Raw genomic sequence first — 22,212 nt, 5'->3', positions numbered from 1 at the left:
CTACACAATAAAATGTATATAGTCCATATCAAAAACAGTACATACTTTTTGTGCTTAGTATAAATAGGTGAACAAAATAAGACGCGTCAACTTTCTTTTATTTGTGAAACACAAAACAGGCCATTTATTAACAGAATATCCAAGCTGCTCAACGATTAATAAAGTGGATGGTGTCAACAATATAAAATTCAAGAAAGAATATTTATTAAATAATAGTATAAATTTTGATCTATTGTATAGCGATATATGAGATGTATTATGCCACATATTTGATGTGTCGGTGAAGCTTTTTTAGGGCTTTTTACATCCTTATAGCCACTTTGTATGAAAGTTATTCAGAAATGACATTACGTTAATTGACAGAATTTGTATATTTCTTTACAGCAAAGCATGAGGCTATGTTGATGTCATATTGTTCATAATTATAGCTAGATTATACAGGTTTGAAATATAAAAAGAGAAAAATGTTTCTTGTATTCCTTGGCACAGTCCCCAACGCAGAGGAGTGGGCACAGCTATCAGCTTAGCAACAAGGGGTAGCAACCAGCCAGTATCACTGAAGAAGAGAGCAATAGAGTCGTCGCAACCGATATGCATTTCATTCATCCTATATACGAATGCAATAAAAATACTCTGCTATGATATATCACATTCTCTCTTAGCCTGTTGTGATAAAATGCAGAGCGTTTCTCATCTCAATGGTGACTGAGGCTGTTTTCACAGTGTAATGATGTAGGGATGATTATAGCACTGCCACGGCAGTGGTTCACGTAACCTGGCAACAGTGTGATCACACAGGGCAGGGTAGATTGAATTATTAACCCCTATTCTGCTGATGTGTTTCTCATCATCTGTGTTTCTCATCACCTGCTATATATCACCCACAGCAGTTTGTTTGTTCGTACAGAGTAGCATGTGTATTTATGTTTGATATTGTCATTCAACTGTAGCTGTAGGTCAGAATGGTGACCTCTAAAGCTCATTTGGGGTTGCTCACCATGACCAAATAGTACAGACTGGTCATGCGTTAGTATATTAGAGGATAAAAAATAATGCTGACTTCTTAAAGGGATTCATTCTGTCATTTCATTTTTGGATACACTATTTCTTTAAAGACCATTATGACTATAGTTTTTCAATTCTTTATTTTTTTTAATTTTGTATATATTTTACAGTCCAATAGAAACCAGAAGTTTTGCTTTTAACTCCCTTGTTTCAAAGTATTATCTTCGAAAAATCCCAATAGTGCCAAGTATACAAACCTACCGAGCCCCTAAGGTGACATTGAAGTAAAAAAATCTAAAATTTAGTTTCATGTGCTCACCTGAAACCTTCATGTGCTCACGCGAACCCTTCATGTGCAGAATTTTTAGTTTCGCATGCTTACGTGAAACTTTCGCACGCGCACGTGAAAGCGAAAGTTTCATGTGCGCACGCGAAAGTTTCACGTGCTTGCACGATAGTTTCACGTTGCGAAACTAAACTTTATTTAATTTTTGCTCCTTGTCCCCTTAGGGCAGTAATTCTTAAAGTGTGGTCCGTGGACCACTAATGGTCCGCCAAGCCCCCCCAGTGGTCCGCCAAAAGATGACCTAAACTAGGCAAGTATTTATACAAAATCGTCACTTATTTAAGTAGATTTTTAATGCACTTGAGAAACTGTGATATCAGTTCTTGCCATTCTATTTTAATAACGTAAAAATGGATCGGTGGCTAAACCAAAGAGGAGTCAAAAGAAAAGATCTAGCGTCAACTAAAAGCAGCTAAAATCCACAGATATGTTATTTTTGTTATGTACTAGTTTTTGTTTCATGTGAAAAATCCCTGTAATTTCAGTGATTTTGGACATTAAGGGGAACATTTTTTCAGCATTTTATTGTTACCATAGTTACAACCATAGACTTCATATATCCACCACCTCAGTTTTAAACTAAGGGCTCTTTGGAATTACATTAAGTGGGACCTAGGCTGTTATAGTATGTTTAATTGCATTTTTTTTCATATGTGCAGTTTGTTGTTCATATTTAGCTGCAACTCATTTCACATTTACTTTTTCAAATGAAATAAAATTCATATAAGAATTTCTGAACATAGCATTGCATTTGTAAAAAATAGTTTTTTTTTACTTGAAACAGTTGCATTTTAAACTTAAATTTAGCTTATCCTTCTTTTTTTTGTTGTTTTTTGTGGGCGTGTTAGAGTGGGATTCTGTTAGGTGGTCCTCAGAAAAAAATTGGAAGATAAAGTGGTCCTTGGGCTGAAAAAGTTTGAGAAACACTGCCTTAGGGGTTCCGTAGAAACCTGATGCAATCCTGATTTTATATTATTGTCTGATTTTGGTAAAAATTGCTTTTATATGCCGAAACCCATTTATAGTTATAAAGTACCCATAATGTGTTAAAATTCTGTCCTGAACTGATTGTCATTTGTTTTAAATGGAATAAATCACTCAAGGTTGTGTGTAAAACGCTAACAGTGTGCCTAAGGCAATGTCTCCTTGTGCTTGTTCAAACAAAAAACGCCAACCACAATTTCCTGTCTCTGACTTTCCCCTTCTGGTGTCCCTGAGCACCCTTTACCTTAGTGCAATGTTGGGTGCATTGTAATTAGGTGAATATTGATTGAATTGCAGCTTGGCTTATAAAAAGGCTTATTCGCAGAGGATCTGAGAGATGTCTCTCTTGGTTTCCTCTTTTTGTACTTAACATAAAACACTTCATGTACTGGTGCTACATATAGACCCTCAGAGTGCTCATGAAGCATGCAGGTTATCATTCACCAGTTGGATTTCTCCCCTGGGATATCCTGCTGCTGTAACAGGTTGGATGACTTAAAGTCATAGTTCACCCAAAAGTGAGAACCTTTATGAATTTCTTTGTTCTGATATTTTGAGCAGTGTTTGTAACCAAACCGTTTTGGAGCACCATTGACTTCCACAGTATTTTTTCCTTCTATAGAAGTCAATGGTGCTTCTGTTTCCTGCTTGATTATCTTCCTCCTCTCTTTAGCAAAACAAAGAAGTTTAGAGAAGTTTGGAACAACTTGATGTTTAAATAATGACTTTTTTGTGTGAACTGTCCCTTTAAATCACAAACAGAGCTTCTTCTGAATGTACAATATATGACAAAACTAATGGGATCAAATGAGCAATGGCTCTGTTATATTCCAGGTTAATATCAAATATGGAATATCTGTGCTAATATTATAATTTTAAAATAGATTATGCATTTACAATATAAATGACTTTATTTATTCATCTGCCAGTGCCACAATAATGCTATTTCTCCTTGCACATATCAATGCGTGAATGAAGTGGAAAGAAGTATTTTCAAAATAAACCCATTTAAACATGTTTTTCTCTCTTACTGTAACAGCTAGTCTGTAATATCCATCCTGTATGCACTTCATGAAATGAGAGTTCTCTTTTATGTTTAGAAACGAAATTGATATGGTTTGAAATGTCAAGGGCATACTGATCCCGAACATGCTCACACCCAGAGCTCTCTGAAAGGTTCGATTGTTAAAGCTTGACAATAACTGGCAACTATGTCATGTGATTAGAGCACATATGACGTGTCCTAAAGCCACTGATACTGTAGTTCATGAGTACAGCTTACCGGTGTCGTGGCGTTGTCGCTGTTGTACGTCCTAAAAGAAATAAACGAGGCGGACCCTACCCGGTCTTTCCAGTAAGTGCAGTGGCCAGAGTAGTTGTTGCCATGGGAACACATTGATTATTTAACAATTTGGATGAGGCGCTTGCCCCCAGTGCTTGCCTTGATTCAGTGAGATCCTTTGTTGGATTGTGGTCCCAAGGGTCTCTGGCCAAGTCCAATTAGGGAAGCCTGACAGGAGCGCTTGCGCAGGGAGTTCATGCAAATTCACTTCTGTAATGAGCAAACCGAAGCTACAGCAAGAGTTACAATAAATGAGCTGCCTATCCCGAATATTGACTCTAGATACAGAGACATGTTTATTCATTGATTTCCCAAAAGACGGAGAAAGATCTGGCAGATGAGCCATCAGTCGACAGCAATTCTGTAGATGTTACAGAGGTTCGTTCAGTTAAAGAGAAAAGCCAGTGCAAGAAAATGAAAGGCAGGAAATTTTGAAAATGTAGATGAGGAAAGTTAGCTATTGTTGAACAAACTTGAAACATTTTCACAAATGGTGTGTTTGTGTGTGTTGCAGATGGTGACAGCTGGCTGTTAAAAAACAGCCTTTAACTTTGAATTAAAAGGAAATTAAGGGATTTATTGTAATCTAATCCAGATTTGTCTAATCCCTGTCGTACCCTTTAGATTTTTTCCTTCTGCCACATCTGGACACCCTTTAGCCGTTTACTGTTTGCCAGTCTTTCTTATAATTTCTGTATTCCAAATTTATTAGCATGTGGAAGACTTCTGAAATCATTTTTCAAAAATGTTACATTTCCCTCTTTACACACTTTTGGGTCAAATATGCAGTGGGGGCCGGTGACTTCTTTTTTCGAGGGCATGTATGTAGCCCGTCATGTGTGTGGTTCATCATTTGAAAATATGTGTTCGGCGCGTCGAGTGAACCTTTGTACATCACGTGTCTTGTCAAAATAAGTGCCTGCTGCAGATCATCTAAATGGTTTATGATAAAAGAGGCGCTCGTGTTTGCCAGATACTCGCATAATCTCATGTGTAATCAGAGTTTATTGTTATGCTGCGTTTACACCAACCGCGGTAGAGGCGTGAAGCGTGAGTGATTTCAATGTTAAGTCAATGTGAAGACGCATTCGGCACTGCGCGGAAGATGCGTTTCCGCCTCAAGGCGCGAAATGAGCGTTGTGCACGGTACGCATGGTACGTGCGAATGGTGCTTTTTGTGCATTTTGCGGTTCACGCGAATTTCTATAGAGTAGACAGGAATAAAAAGGACCTCGCTTGGAAGAGTGTCAGTGAGGACTTTGGGCAACCTGGTAAGGTGTAATACACACTTCACTTTTGGGGCACGTGGCGTTTATCGACCCGCGCCGTTTATTTTCCCCCTATGGAAAGGTAACCAAATACAAACTGGTAACTCTCTTGATAAATGCACATCAACATCAGTCATTTTGCAAACAGACAACCGCATAGCACTTGCCTCTCCCACAAGAAGCGGATTTTTGCCTCTGACATGCGTCAAATGCTTGCTTTTTCCAAGCGTCTACTCCGCTCTACACGCCCGAATGCATTCAAACTGTTCAAGCGGCAAACTAGGCGTGGTAGGCTCGATTTTGACGCCTGAAACGCGGCTGGTGTAAACTCAGCATTAAGGGAGTGTCTTGCGTGTATTTTGTGAACGTGACGTCTCTTTTATCATAAATGGTTTTGACGCGTGTGCAGCAGGCACTTATTTTGATAAAACACGTGATGCACATGGTACACATGATGCAACAAACACATATTTTGAAAACACAAGTAGCACACATGACAGTCCGAACACATATTTTGAATTAGCGCCCTTCGGATGAGCAGTCAAAATCTACAACATTAACGGTGGCACAGCAAATAAAATGTAAACCTATAACCTAAGCAGAAGAAGATGTTAATTTAAATAAAAAAATTATGTAATCTATTTTCCATCAAAACGCACATTTTGTGTAACAGAAAAGTTCTGTGGAAGTTATAAAAAGTAACAAAAAGTTGGTTCAACTTAATGAAGTAAGTTACCTGGTTGCCTTTATATTTTGAGGTAATTAAATTTAAAAATATTAATTGACACACCATTTTTTTGAGTTAAAGGTATAGGGGAGGATTTTCTCGAATTTTAGAAAAGAACCGCGTTCTCCACTTTTTAAAGAAATGCAACACTCCTGATTGACAACTAAGAGGACCAATAGTCTTGATGATCCACCCGTAAACAGAAAATCCTCCTCAATACCTTTAACTAATATTTTTATGTTGAATTAACTTAAAATTTTAAGGCAACCAGGTAACTTTTTAAATTGAACCAACATATTTTTTATTACAGTGTAGCAAAAATAGGTAAAAAATTCTCTAAAAATGCTAGCTGGGTCAAAAAGGGCACAAACCCAGCCGTTGGGTTAAATTAACCCCCAATTTTTTTTAACCCAACAATGGATTACAACAACCCAGCATTTTGAGTTGAAACAACCCACCATAGGTTAATGTACAACCATAGACTTTAAAAAAAGATGGACAATGCGACGTCGCTTCCTTCCATTGTAATGAATTGAAGCCAAAAATGTCTGACCATGGGCACTGCCAAGTTACGTAGAAACGTCAGTTGGGAGTCAGGGCATGCACAGAAGGATTCATCCGTGGAGCCAGAGGCGGAGCCGTGGTATCAAACTTCCGCCCAAATGCTAGCATTCCCAATTCAACCACGCCAGTCATAACGACACGCCCCATCTCTATAGCATCAAATTACTAGCTAAAATAAAACTTATCACAAAAATTAACAATTGAAGATATATCAGCGTGATAACAACTACCTTGAAGGACCGAAGCCATTTTTCAGAAAATTTTATTGGAAGTGTAAATAATTTTTTAATTAGAGCCGATTCACGTTTGTTTGCATGGAGAGGGCGGGGTTAATGACTTGTACTGCAGCCAGCCACTAGGGGGCGATCAAAGACCCAGCGTCTTCAATTTTCATGAAGTATGATGCACACCCGATTACAATCCAGTGGGTTTGGTCCGTCCGTTTTTGACCCAACATCAACTTTTTTTTTAAAGTGAATGATACGTTTTGATTTCATGTTGACTTCAACTTTATTTGACAGGAAAAGACATAAAAGCCATGATCAAACTATGCTACGTCTTCATAATGATCATATATTTTTATTAAATCAACTACACTTACATTGGGATTCATGAGCAGGTTAAATCAATGCACGCATGCAGCTTTAAAAACAGAGCTAAATTTAGACATTATTATCATTACACCCCTATTCTTTCATGAACTTTGAGGTGAATGTTAGCTGTATGATTAACTGTGGCTTCCTTCAGCCAGCTGTGGCACCACTTGTTCACCTGCCCCTGTCACAGCGATTTGGCTGGCTCAGCTGAACCTTCAGACCGGGTCTGCTTAGACTGTCACTGCCATTATCCATCTCATAGTTGTGCATTTTAAACCGAATAAACTTTGTATATAGCCTGCGCTGGCCTGTAGATCATCTCTCACAAACTCTTTGAAATTTTTTATCTCTACATGCTCGTAAAAGTGTTTAGGCAGTAACAGTGGTGTGGGGTGACATAAATATTTAGGACTGAAAGTCCCTGAAATCCCCGGGCTGGTGACGCCATGTGTGACTTCACCACTTTACCTCTTCGTCATCCCTCAGGTTTTTTAATCCGGGATAGAGCGTTAGGGTGAGCAGTGCTGGTGTAAGCCTGACACGGACACTCTGGGTCACATGACGCTATCGCTTAGCTCAATGAAACTGCTTGACATTTGTTCCCCACCTCTATCCCAGCTCTTCCAAAAACAGCAGCGCTAGTCTGGATTACTGTGAATTTTCATTCATCCTTTTCTATCTTATTTGCTTGTGTTACATGATAAAAACACAGAGATTAACACACATACATACTTTAGACTTTGATGGAGATTGGTTTATGCAGTGGAGAAGCTAAGAACCCTGGGTTTCCTAATGGTAGTTTGCTCTCGGGCTTACGTTAATAAATGAAATTGCTGTGTTCCCTCCTACATATTTCTCATAGAAGCTATAGCCCTTGGTTTAAGGATCGATCGGATTGAAAAGCACTTCATGCTTAATTATAAAACTGTAGATGTGACATTGCAAAATAGTTGTTTTTTACACATTCTTATGGTTTTGCATTTTGAATCTCTAGTGCACTGTTTGCTGTGACTATACTGCACGGGGTTAATTTCAGTGGGTAGAGTTCACTTTCCAAGATGTTCTTACATGACAAATAATATAGTCTGTTTTGCAATATGTTCTGTTCTTTTGTGAGGGGGTGTGCCAATTGTTATAGAGTACAATGGCCTTTTCCAAACACAATACTGAAGATAAAGTTTGTTATTTTGTCTTCTAATTTTGTTACTTCATTCGCCCTTCAGCCGCTTTATGCTTGTGGCACGAGCTAAATTGTGCGCAGGTGCCAGTGTATTGTTTTTACAGTTAAATGGTTCTCAAGTCCACAATAAGAAATGATGCATTGGTGATAAGAAAGACATTTTAAATTTAAGCACTATTTTATTAGTCCTTTCAAAGATATGTAAGGCCAAATGGTGGATACAAGTAATTGCATACAGGGCAATGCTTTTGGTTAGAAGTCCAATAGATTAACAGTTATAATTCCAACAAAAAAGGAAAATTTCTTTATCATTTTAGGCTTTTTTGTCTCAATCTTGACAGATCTTGTTAGAAGTCCTTTTTTTTGCAAGCAAGTAAAACAAATTTCACTAACTCTGGACCTGGCAACACTGGTTGAAGAGTGTGCTTACTTAAAATATTACCTTTTGTGTTTAATTGAAATAAGGATCCATAAGGATTTACCCCATCTAGTGGTGAAATTGTATTTTGCATTTAAACGAATAGTGCTCTCCGGCACCTTGCTTTTCCAAATGCGTGTTGCAACTACGGTAGCCGTTATGTACTCACTAATCTCCTTGTCCGTTTCAGCTAGTTCACGTGTTCTGAATGAAAACGCATTGTGGAAACGCGTTGGTAGGCTAGTGCTTTTTGTCCCTCTCTGCTATTATAGTTTATCAATACGGTGGAACGACATGGAAGCCTCCTTGGACTTACCCGTTCAATGTGTGTAAAAAGAAGAAATTCTAAGCTTACAAAGAAAAGTCAGATCACTGGCAGAGGCCATTTGACACCAACGAGGACATAGTTATGAGTAATAAAGACATTGATTTTGATGAATAAAACACTTAAAACCGTACTTACTGTCCCTTTAAGACGGTTCTAGAGGATTTTAGGTTTACTGTCATTTCCTGTCATTTTTAGATGAACTAATCAGGATCTGAGTCGGTATTTGAATTAAATGAGTCAGTAAATGAAGTCTTTCATTAGACTGATTCATAATGAGTAGACAACTCACGTCCTGATTTTCTATAGTTTTTACACAAAATGGTGGATGATGCTCATGCACACTCACAAGTAAGCAAGCACAGATAAGCAATGCACTGATCTGGCAAGCAAAGGCGTGATAATGTTGGTGGGCAAATCCTAAGCTATATTTAAAGGAATATTCATTGTTAAAATGTTTTTTTACTCAGCCACGACCCATAAAACTTTCTTTAGTGGAATGCTGAAAGAGTTACTAAAAAATTGCCAAGCTGCTAAGAATTATCAAGGCAATGAATAATACTATACATTTCAGTCTGTTTATCATTCAAACGTATCATATTGTTGAAATATAGTCTGTGGACTTCTTTATCATAATTTTTCATAGCTTAAAAAGCCCCTGGTCCCGATCCATTTTCAATGAGAGTACACAAACGTCCTCAGAGAGAGAGATAGTTAAGAATGACATGAAGCTGGGTTACTCATGACAATATTTTAATTTTTGGCTGAACTAAGACCAACCCAGCATGCAGAAGTTAACTTGCAGGCGCTGCTGTGCTAAACTCTCACCCCATGACTGAAGACATAGCTGTACGTGCTTTCTGCACCTGTGAAGATGTCATGACGAAGAAAGTGTGAAGTGAAAATAGAGCTGGTGACGTAGAAAATGCTTTTAGAATATGTTCTTGTAACTCAAATTGTCTTTTCAAGTCTTTACTAGCTAAGTGAGACAGAAATAATTTAAGAGATGCATCGAAAAAGCAGTCACAGTACATACAATGATATATCTGCAGCAGTGGTGCCTATAGAATCAGATGCTCGAAAAAGATTGCATGTTGTAATGTGTACATTCATCAATCAAACAGAGCTTAAATTGTATGTTAGGGTACAAGTCAATTCAAAGTATTTATGACGCCTGTTCCTTTAATGAGTTTTGGATATTTTACTGGAAAATGACTGGAAAATTCAAAAACACTGTTTAATGGGATAGGTCACCCAAAAATTAAAATGCTGTCATCATTTTCTCATCCTCATGTTGTTCTAAACCTGTATGAATCTTTTTTTATTTTGATGAACACAAAATAAGATATTTTGTTAAATATGGTAAGCACACAGTGATTGTATCCATAGACTTCCATAATATTTGTTTTCCTACTATGGAAGTCAATGGTTACAATAAGCTGTGGGCTTACTATCATTTGTCAAGATGTCTTCTTTTGTGATCTTCAGAAAAAAAATACAACATGAGGATGAGACAATTATGACAGCATTTTCATTTTTGGGTAATCTGTCACTTTAATCCATATAATGAAAATAATGTATTGCATTAGTTAAGGTCTAAAGTCACCCATGGTCACCCAGCGGCCCTGTCAGCATCACCTCATTGCAGATCAATCACATCAATACCCACAATCACAAGGTTTGCACATTAAAGGCCATGAATGACAGCTGGTCTACCTCCTTAGTTCATCCATATACTGTATGTTCTTTTATGAGCATGGGGGCTCCTCTATAATTAAATATGCGCTAAAATAAGAGGATATGAACTTATACATTGTTTCCATTTGTTATGCACTCAAATGCATTATAAAACATGAACATTTGCACGTGCCCAGGGAGGAAACACATGTGGTGCCGTATCCTCTTTAATGGAAGACCACAGACTGTCTCTCTATAATCTTCACACCTCCAAACCCATTTTCACTCTCCTAATACGTCACCGCACAACATGGTGACGATGTACCATGCTCCGATGAGACCATAGCATGCTTTTACTGTCTTCATAATAGCATGTGTTTGTGTGTGTGTGTACATACGTGTGAGCCGCTAGCCTCACACACTAAGGTAATGTGCATCTCTTCATCTCACAGGCAAACCCTCCCCCCATCATTGTGAACGCAGACTCACTGGATGCAGGCCCTTATGTAAGTATATGCTCTATGATCTCGGCACTTCCAGTAGCGCCTGCCCGCCTGACTGCCTGCCTGCCACGTGGAGTTATCCTGCACAGCCCGGCCAAACCTTTTCTAGTGTACATCTGATAATAACCATGCAAATATGCATCAGCTTAAAGGACAGCAGATGTGGGCTGTTAGGTTCAGCGATTATTGCTGGGTGATTTAGTTATCATAATGAAAAGACTTTATCCGGCATGTGTGATACATGATTCATGCCTTTAGAGTTTATAGCATTTTATATACTGTAAATAATGCCTGTGTTGTGACTTGTATACTTTATTGGCATTTCGTAAAGTCTTAAAGTGACATTTATTATTTTACAAATACTAAATCATTCAACTATATGTTTTTTGTTACAGGTGAATGGGAGCGATGGCATGTTTAAATATGAAGAAATCATTTTGGAGAGGGTAACTATCATTTAACTTCTTTCTTTCCATCAAACAAGAGCTTTATGATCAAGGGTTATACTTAAACCTAAATGTTTTTCTGTTTATTTTGACTATTATGTTGTAGAATTTGGCAATATTCTCCTCAACCAATTGTACCTGTGTGAACCTGGCCACTAGATGGCAGTGAATGTTGCTATTTTGCATGGAATTAAATGTTTAAGCAAAATTTATTGTAGTGTTTTCCAGTTTGAAGCTGGTGTGTTTATTCACAACCACAGAGAAAATAATTTTATTAATATTAATGGGCATTTTAATCACATTAATAATAATACTCAATGATATCGAGTAAATATAAAGGTGTAACTGAGTAAAGGTGTAACAGAGTTCATAGGGGACTTATATATTTCCAAATCACGGGCACTGACTCCAGAAATTGCAGTTTATATAAGTACAGATGCCTTTTAATGTAATTGCCTTTATGTAGCTCAACAAGTAAAGCATAGCGCTAGCAATGGCAAGGTCATGGGTTTGATTTCCAAACAATGCACTGTACAGCAGTTTGGCTTATGCAGATGTTAGTGGTCACATGGACAACATTTTCTACATATAGTAGTTAACAATCACAGATTTTACATTGCAAGAACTTTTATTACTTGCTGTTTGTTTAATGCAAGTGAATCTAAATTTGACTGCACAGGCCATTCATTAAACAGCAGTGGATGTTGGATTTGGGTGCATCTCTGAGCGTTCAACATAATTGCAGGGCTGTTCTCTAAGTGCCATTTCTGCACACTGAAGCCTAAATAAACTGTGTTAAGATCACATGTTAAAAGGTCTGGAGTGGGAGAGGCTCGCTGGGACGTCTTAGCTCCACTCTGTTCTAATTTGCTACGATTGTCGCTTATTAATTATAGAAAATAATAAAGTGAAGTCTTTTCTCAGCTGTCGCTTTTCGGGCCTGCCTTTCCGATTGTGACTGTCAGACAGACCAGACTGTCTTAGTTCTTTGGCATTGAAATGGAAACAGCTGCATAAAATGTGATGAAATAAGCAGGAAATAGGCAGTGGGGATAGATAAGGTTCTTGCATTTTTAAAATAGGAACCACATATATAACTTAAGAGCATCAGTCTTTTGTACCTTAACCCTAGATAAAAGTATTTGTGTGGTAGAAAAACCCAATACCAAAATAAACATGCAGAACATATTAAAACAAATTAAAAATCTTTTTTAAGATGTCAAATAAATCTTTGGTGTCTCCAGAGTACTTCTATGAAGTTCTAGCTCAGAATACCATATAGTGGTTTACCAAAACTAAGTTACTGGGTTGATTTTTTTCACATTTAAAAGGTTGATAGAAACACTGGGGAACCAATTATAGCACTTAAACACGAAAAAAAACAGATTTTCGTGATATGTCCCTTTAAAGCTTAACCACAAATCTGTCTATTTTATACTTTATTGTGCTGTTTCAATATATGTATACTGTATATAAGGGGTTCCTTTTGTGGGTACTTTTCTCAGGACCCACAAAAATATATTTTTTTTAATAGAAAAAACACATTTAGAAGTATAATATTTTTAGAAGAGAGTAGTTTATATTTTCATTGTCATTGTATGAATTAAATTTAAGTTTAATTGCAATCCCAAAATACCTTATATCAAAACCATTGTCTTTCGTAGGACAAAACGGTTTTGTGTCATTCACCATAAAAACCAAGTGACTTTGCTTGACCCAATTGATCTCACTGTGCAACCCGATAGTGGTTCCCGACCCACAGTTTGGAAACCCCTGCATTAGGCAATTAAGACGTGGACTATATATAACTGCATGAATAATATTAATGTTAATATTAATAACTGCTGATGAATGTCATCAATAGGGAAATTCTGGCCTTGGGTTCAGCATTGCTGGAGGTATGGATAATCCACACATTCCTGATGATCCAGGAATCTTTATCACCAAGATCATTCCTGGAGGTGCTGCTGCCATGGACGGGAGACTAGGGTGAGTATCCGAGATTAGGTGCATTTAAACGGGGCTTTGTGCTACTGTATGTGTCTGTATATATGCAATGCAATGTAATTTTATGGTCTGGCCTATTATTTTTTTTTTGTCTCAGGGTAAATGACTGTGTTCTGCGGGTGAACGATGTGGATGTATCTGAGGTTGTGCACAGTAAGGCAGTAGAGGCTTTGAAGGAGGCCGGTCCAGTGGTTAGACTGCTGGTACGCAGGAGACAGGCTCCTCCCGAGTCCATTTTGGAGGTCAACTTACTCAAAGGGCCTAAAGGTTAGAGGAACCACACATGCACATATACTGTATCTCTATTATTTCTATTATATTCAGGCCTGGCTTCTTTTTAACCTGAGACACATGAGCCAAACAGATACCAAACAGATAAAAGTCCAATTCAGCTTTGTTTTACTTCATGGTTGGATATCAGTCATTCTATTCATTAACACTGTTTTTACTTTGGTTTCAAGGTCTTGGTTTTAGTATCGCTGGAGGTATAGGAAACCAGCACATCCCAGGTGACAACAGTATCTACATAACAAAGATCATTGAGGGTGGGGCAGCGCAGAAGGATGGACGTCTGCAGACTGGCGATCGACTATTGGCTGTAAGATCTCACCTGCGCACATGTACTTGTATACCTGACTATAAATACCGATGAACCAGAAATAAGGTCAAAGTCAACCTTGTTGCAGGCATGCTTATCTTTGCAGTGCATACCTACAGACATGGTTGTAGGCTAGTGTGTCATATTAAAGTCTATATATCTCCTGTGGGAATGTTTATGGGCCACTGAATGATTGATTTGAACCTGGTATAAACTCAAACAAGGACACAGATGTGATAAAGAGCAGCTTGCATGGCACGAGTGCAAAGCAATTGAGAAGCCTGTGACATGGTCATAAATGTCATAATTAAAACATTGAAGACATGTTAGGTGTACCTTTTTCAAGATATAATAGGAATATTGAATACAATTTTGATCCCAGGGGTTCCTCCAGAGAGAGATTATACACTTAAAAAGATTGCTCATGGTTCATGTGATAACTGATATCCGTAGTTACTCTGATATGGCACCTGTATCAACTTAATAAAGTAAATTATTTAATAAAATACAAGAAAAACTGGACCCGTTTCAGGACCACTGTATGTCTGTAGCTACTAGATGCCTTCTTTGTTTTGTAGTGTGTGTTATGATATCCACCTACATTTGAAGTTCACAAAGGAACTTTCAATGTTCCCCTCCCTCTTGTCCTTCCTTTTGTGACCGGACAGCTGAGAGCAGAATGGGAAGCCCTCGCTGAGCGCGCTGCCATCCGGCCTCCGCTGCGCAGTCGCTTCCTTCCCACAGCACCGTCGAAATCTAAGTCACGCTTTAGAGACCGACGATTGTAACGTGTGTATGCTTTCGCAGGTGAATAACATTATACTTCAGGACGTGCGTCATGAGGAGGCTGTGGCCGCTCTGAAGAATACTTCAGACATGGTCTATCTGAAAGTGGCCAAGCCTGGACCAGTGCATCTCAACGACATGTACGCCCCGCCAGACTATTCCAGCAGTACGTACCTTCTTTTGATCCTCTCCATCCACCCTGTAATCATGTTAGCTTAAAAACACACATATTTCTCAGGATCTATAAATGCTAAACACTATTGTGCTGCATCGAAGGTGAAAGGGACATTGCAGATGTGCCAATTCAAATAAAACCTACGTACCGAGCCGATTTTAACTTTAACCTTGCATGAAAAATATAGTGGTGAAGTGCCTGTGAGGCATCCATGCGAAGTTTTGTAACAGTTCTGTGGTGTAGCAGTGGGCGCTGTTTTCAGACACCCACATTCAGTGCTCCGCTGCTCCCATCACAGCGCCGATCCCTCCCTCCTACTGAGAGTGGAGGCTTTCACACAATCCACCTGCACAACAACGAAACTGTATTAGATCTTTGCATTTTATAATTAAAACGTATTCATTTTTATGTCGATGTAATTACAATTTGATTATTTTGCTCTTTTCAGTTTTATTATATTATATATTATCCATGTATTTGTAAAAAGGCGCAGGTTATTATGCCATTTGCAATAGAAGATAAGCCAGTCTAAGTTGATAATCATAACCTTCAGACATATTTTAATATGTTCCTTATATTTTGGTTTTGAAAACTTTAATGCATTAATGACTACACTGAAGATAAATAAATTGAAGACATAATAGATTAAAGGGATTTTTTACCTTCATGTTGTTTGAAACCTGTATGAATTTCTTTTTTCTGTTGAACACAAAAGAAGACATTTTGATATATGATGGTATGCACATCGTTGATGGTACTTATTGACTTCCATAGTATTTGTTTTTCCTACTGTGGAAGTCAGTGGGTACCGTCAATTGTGTGGGTACCATCATTTATCAAGAACATTTTTGTATTTTAAGGGGACATATCTTTAAAATCTGACTTTTTTCATGTTTAAGTTCTATAAATGGGTCCCCAGTGCTTCTATCTACCTAAAAATGTGAAAAAGATCAAGCCTTTAACTTATTTTTGGTAAACCATTCTCTGTAAGCATGTGAATTAATACCTCATTGAAATTGTGCTCCCATTGTGATGTCAGAAGTTGATAATACCTCACCTTAATCTGCACTATCCAACCACGGCACTGCTATTTAGTGCAGGATCAGCTCATTTGCATTTTAAAGGACACACCCAAAAACGGCACATTTTTGCTTACACCTACGAATTGGCAATTTTAACATGTTTTAATTAGGGCCGGGACTCGATTAAAAAAATTAATCTAATTAATTAGAGGCTTTGTAATTAATTAATCTAAATTAATCGCATTTTAATCTCATATAAATATTTGACCTGAGAACATTAAGAAGTATTTTTACATGGATTTTTATGAATAATGACTGAATACATAAGCTTAACAAAATATTGTTTATTTTTGTTCAACCAAGTCGTTGTACCCGGAGTCGGGCTAATGTCCACGCTAGCTGCTGTATGTTTTGCATTGAGATGATACTTGAGGCTCAATGTGCTGCGATGATATGTGAATTCCTTGTTGCATATCTTACACACAACCATGCTCTTATCGACGCTTACCAGTGATGCGCGGGTCAATGTATAAACAACCCGCCCGCAACTCGGACCGCAAAGAAAAAAATATATATTATACCCGACCCGCTTCCTGGCCCGCATTTCTTAAAGTAGTTTGTTTAATATTGCAGGGTTCGGGACTTCTCAGGTTTTGACTGTCTGTGTTCTGGTACCTATGTGCGCGGATGCCCCACCTCGCGTATAAAAACAACAAAACATAATATACTATATAGCCTATATTAAAATTAAAATATATAAAAATTTTCATAATATATTTTTTAAGTTGCACATCGTTTATAGGTTTCTTAAGTGGGATTCGGATGTGAAAAGCGCTGCATAATGTACGCGCCTTTAGTGTTACCATTGAAACTTAACTAAATTAAAAAAAATAAGAGGTGATATATAGCTTTAGCCTACATAAATGCTTATTGCTTTAATGTTGCGAGTTCCTCTTCAGCTTTTCTTGCTGTTATGTTTATAATAGTTCATTGTTCAGAGTTCATATTGATGATCTTATAGTCAATTTAAAAATGTTCTTACAAACTGACTCTATTCGTTTAACTTTTTTCCTTTACCTGCCGTCGCTGTTCTCTGTGCGTGTCCTCCGTCAAAGTAGCCTATTAAAATTAATATGAAGTTGATTTTTAAAAGTCTTAAGCACACCGCAAATCAAACGTGCTGCTACAGTATGCTCTAAATGCGCATGTAAATTTAACTTCTGGGCACTGCCAGGCTGATTTTGTGAAAAGTAAGTGATATAAGCTACTCACTGCATGTTTTGGCATTCGGTAGCATATGCATCAATGAGATGCACGGTGTTGCTTTTAATGTTCTTTTTAATTTATATTCACAAAACCTAACAACAAAACATTGTTTATAATTACGAGACAAATTATTTAAAAAACGAAATTCGTTTTAAAGTAGCAAACAAAACTTAAATTAAACTCGTAATAAACTAATTAAATTGAAACAAAACAACATTACAACAATATTTAAACCCAACAATACTCAAACATTAACATATAACAGACATTAGGATACATGTTAAAATAATCTGTAGTTTGTTGGTAGATGTTTATTGGGCAAAACCTCCGTTGCAAACCTCCATTTACCAGAATAAATCATTTTTACTTTGAAATTGATGCGTTGTCACGTTAAAATCAGCTGTTCGTTTAGGTTCCGTCTACTTTTATTTACACTGCATCATAACCACGGAGTTCTCGAACTAAAACAGGGTCTGCAGCATTTACGAATGACTCTATTAATAAGTGCGATTTTTTGTGTAATTAATTAATCTTAATTAACGCGTTAAAGTCCCGGCCCTAGTTTTAATAAATTATCTATATGGTATTTTGAGCTAAAACTCACATATGTACTCTGGGGACACCAAAGATTTATCTGACGTCTTAGAAAAGTCTTGCAAAATGTCACCTTTAAATAAAAAAGGAACCTCATGCAGGTTTAAAACAACATGATGGTGAATAAATGATGACAGAATTAAAATTTTGGGGTGAACTATCCCCAAAACCCTATAATATACTTTATAATAATACAATGGCACATTTATGTTTGTAGTTCCTATTTAAATGACTGTCCAACCAGTCCTTCCAGAAAAATGCAGATTGTAGCGGGCAAAAATCCTTGATCTTGGGGCATGTTTTCTTAAAAAATGCGTTCGAATATGCGGGATATTTATGCAATTTATGCAATGAAATTGCGGGAACTTGCAAAAACTGCAGGAACTTGCAGCTTTTCAATGATTCATGTCATGTAATTACGTCACTTCATAACGTTCCCATGGCAGCAGGGGACATGGCTGCGCTTGTGTGAAGTAAATGCAAAATTTGTAATTTTTTTTGCTAAGATATATGCGACTTTTTGCTACGGAAATGCAAGGATTATGAAATCATGCAAGCCCGGATTTTTTGCGCGCGTAAATCTGCAATTTATGCAGTGAAAGTGCAAAGATGCGGCAAAAAAAATGCGGCCCCTGCATAAATATGCAGACTTCGGCTAATTATGCATTGAATCATGCGATCGCATAAGCGCGTTTTTCTGGAGGGACTGTCCAACTAATGAGAGTTTGTTTGAATCCCTAAACAAATAGCTTGTGTTCATTTTACACATATTTGCCATACCAACCACCCCTGTTCATAAGATATGAATTAGTTGTCTGTAGCTACGTGGTGAAATCATCTGCCTTTTTCCCTCTACTGGTCTCGGCCTCCCTCCAGCCTTCCCCACCATGGTGGACAACCACGTCGGCCACAACTCCAGCATGAATTACATGGGAGGCATGGAAGCTAAACCAGTGTACCAGCCACCCCAGGTCACCCCCTCGAGGTACTCGCCAGTCCCACGCCACATGCTGGGGGAGGAAGACTTCACCAGGTCAGAGTCACGTATTTACTCATCTGTTCACTCACTATCACTCACTAAACTCCCTCACTCCAGGGTTCCCACGGTTTTTGGAAAATCCTGGAATTTTCTGATTGTAAAAAAAATCAGGAAATTGTGATTTCCAGGTAATGGAAGCCAACAAAATTGGAATTCTCTTATATATGTTATGACATTTAGTCATTTAGTCCTTATTTAGTATTTGAACATCATTAGTGTGGGAATCCTGTCATTCACTTTTTAAACACACCCATGCACAAATTTTCAAAAACCAACACTTGCATGTTTATATACAGTTAGTATTTGATTAAAAGTATATATATTATATTCCTACAATCTCTTCTACAGTTCTTCAGCTTAGTTGTTTAATTTCTTTTTGGCGATACTGTTCTCATTCGATGATGTAACTGCAAAGACAGAACCAATAAAAATGGTTTTAAGTAGGTGTCGAGTGTGGGCTGAAGAACGTCTATGAGGTGTGCAATGCCTCTCTGTAGTGGTGTGTTTGTGAACATTGCTTAAAATGAAACATGACTGGGTGAATAAAGTCTCCACGAGCCCTACGCAGCCAACACTTTGGATAAGAGATGCTTCTGGCATGGGGTCAAATGTTATTAAGTTACGGTCCTTCTCAAATTGCCACTGTTGCCTGGACATGAGATCGGTTTCACCTCACAGAGCATGGACTCCCCGGAGCCGATGAGTCAGCCAGGCCCCGGAGCTGACTCGTCCCCCTCTCTTGCCATCCGGCTGAATGCATCCTCACCCCTGCATGTGCGTGTTTGTCTGTGTGCATGTGTGGCTTTTGTGTCTTCATATGTCTCTGTGTGTCTCTGAAGCTGCCCCATTTACTGTCTGATTTCTGTACCCCCAATAGGGCCGAGCCCATTTACAGTGCCATCCACAAACCTCATGGGGACACCAGCCCTCCCTCCCCCCATCTGTGCAGCAGGGGGTCTGGGGATGTGGGCAGCAGCCCCGCCCCGCCTGCTCTGTGTCAAAGCCTGGTCCCGTACACCGGCAGGTACTAACCACTGCTTCTCGCTCTGCCTGGCCTAGCTTAGCCTAGCCTAACCTAACCTAGCTAACCTGAAAGAATCCCCCTCTACCCACCTCACCACAACCTGAAGAGGCAGCTCAGGTGAGGCTTCCTGCCTCCAGTCATTTACCCCTCTGCAATGTGTGGTGGCTAAAATACTACAGAAGAGGTGGCACACATTGCTAGTAAGGGTAGGGTTTTAGCGTGTGCTATGAAACTTTACTTACAGTCAGTGGAGTCAGATATAAATAATAGCTTTAAATTGTCACTATGCTGGATTCTAACCTCATCTACCCCCCATTCTGCACCTATGTTTAATCTCAGACAGTATGTGAGTTTAAACCTAAGTCTTCATCCTTTATTAGCCCATGTAATGTCCTGTTGTGTGTGTTTCTGAAGTAGTCTTAATGTGACTGGCTGCCTGGGAATTGTCTATGTTATGTACCACTGTGCATCAGTGCTGTTATTTGTTAGTCATTGTGCCTATGCTATGGGCTCTGTATGTATCATTAGTGGTGCTTGCTAAAGTTTTATTATTAATTTTATAAGTTGAGGTGGGACTCTTTAGTGACCACAATATCGTAGACACGTAGGCCTGGTATCACAGACAAGGATTAGTGAAGCCAGGGCCTTAGTTCAACTAAGATGTTTAAAGGGATGGTTCACCCAAAAATGAAAATAATCGTGAGACCTCCGTTCATCTTCGGAAAACAGTTTAAAGGAGTAGTCCACTTTATAGATGGGGCCAATTGACTTACCATAGTATTTTTTTCCTACTATAAAAAGTCAATGGACCCCATCTTTAAAGTGGACTACTCCTATAAGATGTTTTATATTTAGTCTGAGAGCTTTCTGTCCCTCCATTAAAAAATCTCTGTACGATATACTGTCCATGTCCAGAAAGGTAATAAAAACATCATCAAAGCAGTCCGTTTGACATCAGTGGGTCAGTTAGAATGTGTTGAAGCATCGAAAATACATTTTGGTCCAAAAATAACCAAAATTACGCCTTTATGCCATTGTCTTCTTTTCCGGTTCTGTTGTGAGACCGAAGTCACGTGACTGCAGTCGTGTTATCTGGTGAGTCCCTGCTTTTTATTTTTTGTGCGCCCGAGCTTCATTTACAGTCTGAGGAAGACGCATGCTGTAAGTTTGAAAAAAACTTTGCAAACATGTCTGAGGATAACGCGTCATCCACGTCACTGCAGTCACGTGACTTTAGTCTCGCGCATGCGCTTCACAACAGATGCGGAAGAGAAGACAATGCTGAATAAAGACCAAAATGTATTTTCGATGCTTCAACACATTCTAACTGACCCATTGATGTCACATGGACTACTTTAATGATGTTTTTATTATACCTTTCTGGACATGGACAGTATATCGTACAGAGATTTTCAATGGAGGGTCAGAAAGCTCTCAGACTAAATCTAAAACCTCTTAAACTGTGTTCCGAAGATGAACAGAGGTCTTACCAGTTTGGAACGACATGAGGGTGAGTCTCATTAATGACATTATTTTCATTTTTTGGGTCAACTATCCATTTAAGCATCTATTATAGACATGCCTTAGAAAAAGATGTTACGGGTGTGTATCTTAAAAACAAATCAATGGCACTGGAATATTTTAAGATTTGTCTGTTTTTTTTCAGTTGAGACAGCTTTAACCTGTGTTTAATCTAGGACTAGCCTTAAGCCATGTATGTAAAACCGGGGGTTAAGCCCTATTCGGATAGGATTCGTTTTCAAAACAACGTTTGTTACAATTGAGTTACAATATCACCCTACTTCTGTGATTTTATGTCTCATTTTCTCAAACCTCTGATGGGAAAACTAATCCCGTCGAATAGTAATTATGGGGTGCATTCATTACACAATACCCTACAAGAACATTATGGGCTGTATGGTTCCATAAAGAACCTTTAACACCTGAAGAACCTTTTGGTTTCACAAAAGGGTCTTTGAAGTGGAAAAAGATTCTTTAAACTATTAAAGCTTAAAGGGACACTCCACTTTTTTATGCTCATTTCCCAGCTCCCCTAGAGTTAAACATTTGATGTTTACGATTTTGGAATCCATTCAGCTGATCTCCGGGTCTGGCGCTACCACTTTTAGCATAGCTTAGCATAATCCATTGAATCTGATTAGACCATTAGCATCGCGCTCAAAAATAACTATAGAGTTTCAATATTTTTTTCTATTTAAAACTTGACTCTTCTGTAGTTACATCGTGTACTAAAACCGATGGAAAATTAAAAGTTGCCATTTTCTAGGCCAATATGGCTAGGAACTATACTCTCATTTTG

The 22,212-nt window shown here is 38.2% G+C and overlaps 1 protein-coding gene across 16 annotated transcripts in view; it reads left to right on the top strand.

The window, feature by feature from the left end:
* dlg3 (discs, large homolog 3 (Drosophila)) overlaps nt 1–22,212 on the top strand; it is a 106,976-nt gene that overhangs the window by 55,703 nt on the left and 29,061 nt on the right. For 7 of the 16 annotated variants that reach the window (XM_073854249.1, XM_073854248.1, XM_073854255.1 and 4 more), the window contains 8 exons: nt 10,885–10,938; nt 11,331–11,381; nt 13,246–13,370; nt 13,486–13,655; nt 13,850–13,986; nt 14,794–14,940; nt 18,690–18,862; nt 19,746–19,892. In XM_073854249.1, coding sequence (XP_073710350.1) covers nt 10,885–10,938; nt 11,331–11,381; nt 13,246–13,370; nt 13,486–13,655; nt 13,850–13,986; nt 14,794–14,940; nt 18,690–18,862; nt 19,746–19,892 — 1,004 coding nt within the window. The remainder of the gene's footprint in view (nt 1–10,884; nt 10,939–11,330; nt 11,382–13,245; nt 13,371–13,485; nt 13,656–13,849; nt 13,987–14,793; nt 14,941–18,689; nt 18,863–19,745; nt 19,893–22,212) is intronic. The other 9 variants (XM_073854256.1, XM_073854252.1, XM_073854253.1 and 6 more) reach the window with 5 other exon arrangements.

This window comes from Misgurnus anguillicaudatus, chromosome 16, assembly GCF_027580225.2.
Source record: "Misgurnus anguillicaudatus chromosome 16, ASM2758022v2, whole genome shotgun sequence".
In the NCBI taxonomy this organism is placed as follows: Eukaryota; Metazoa; Chordata; class Actinopteri; order Cypriniformes; family Cobitidae; genus Misgurnus; species Misgurnus anguillicaudatus.
Note: the sequence above shows the minus strand (reverse complement) of the source record. Positions and strands in the feature narration are given on the sequence as shown.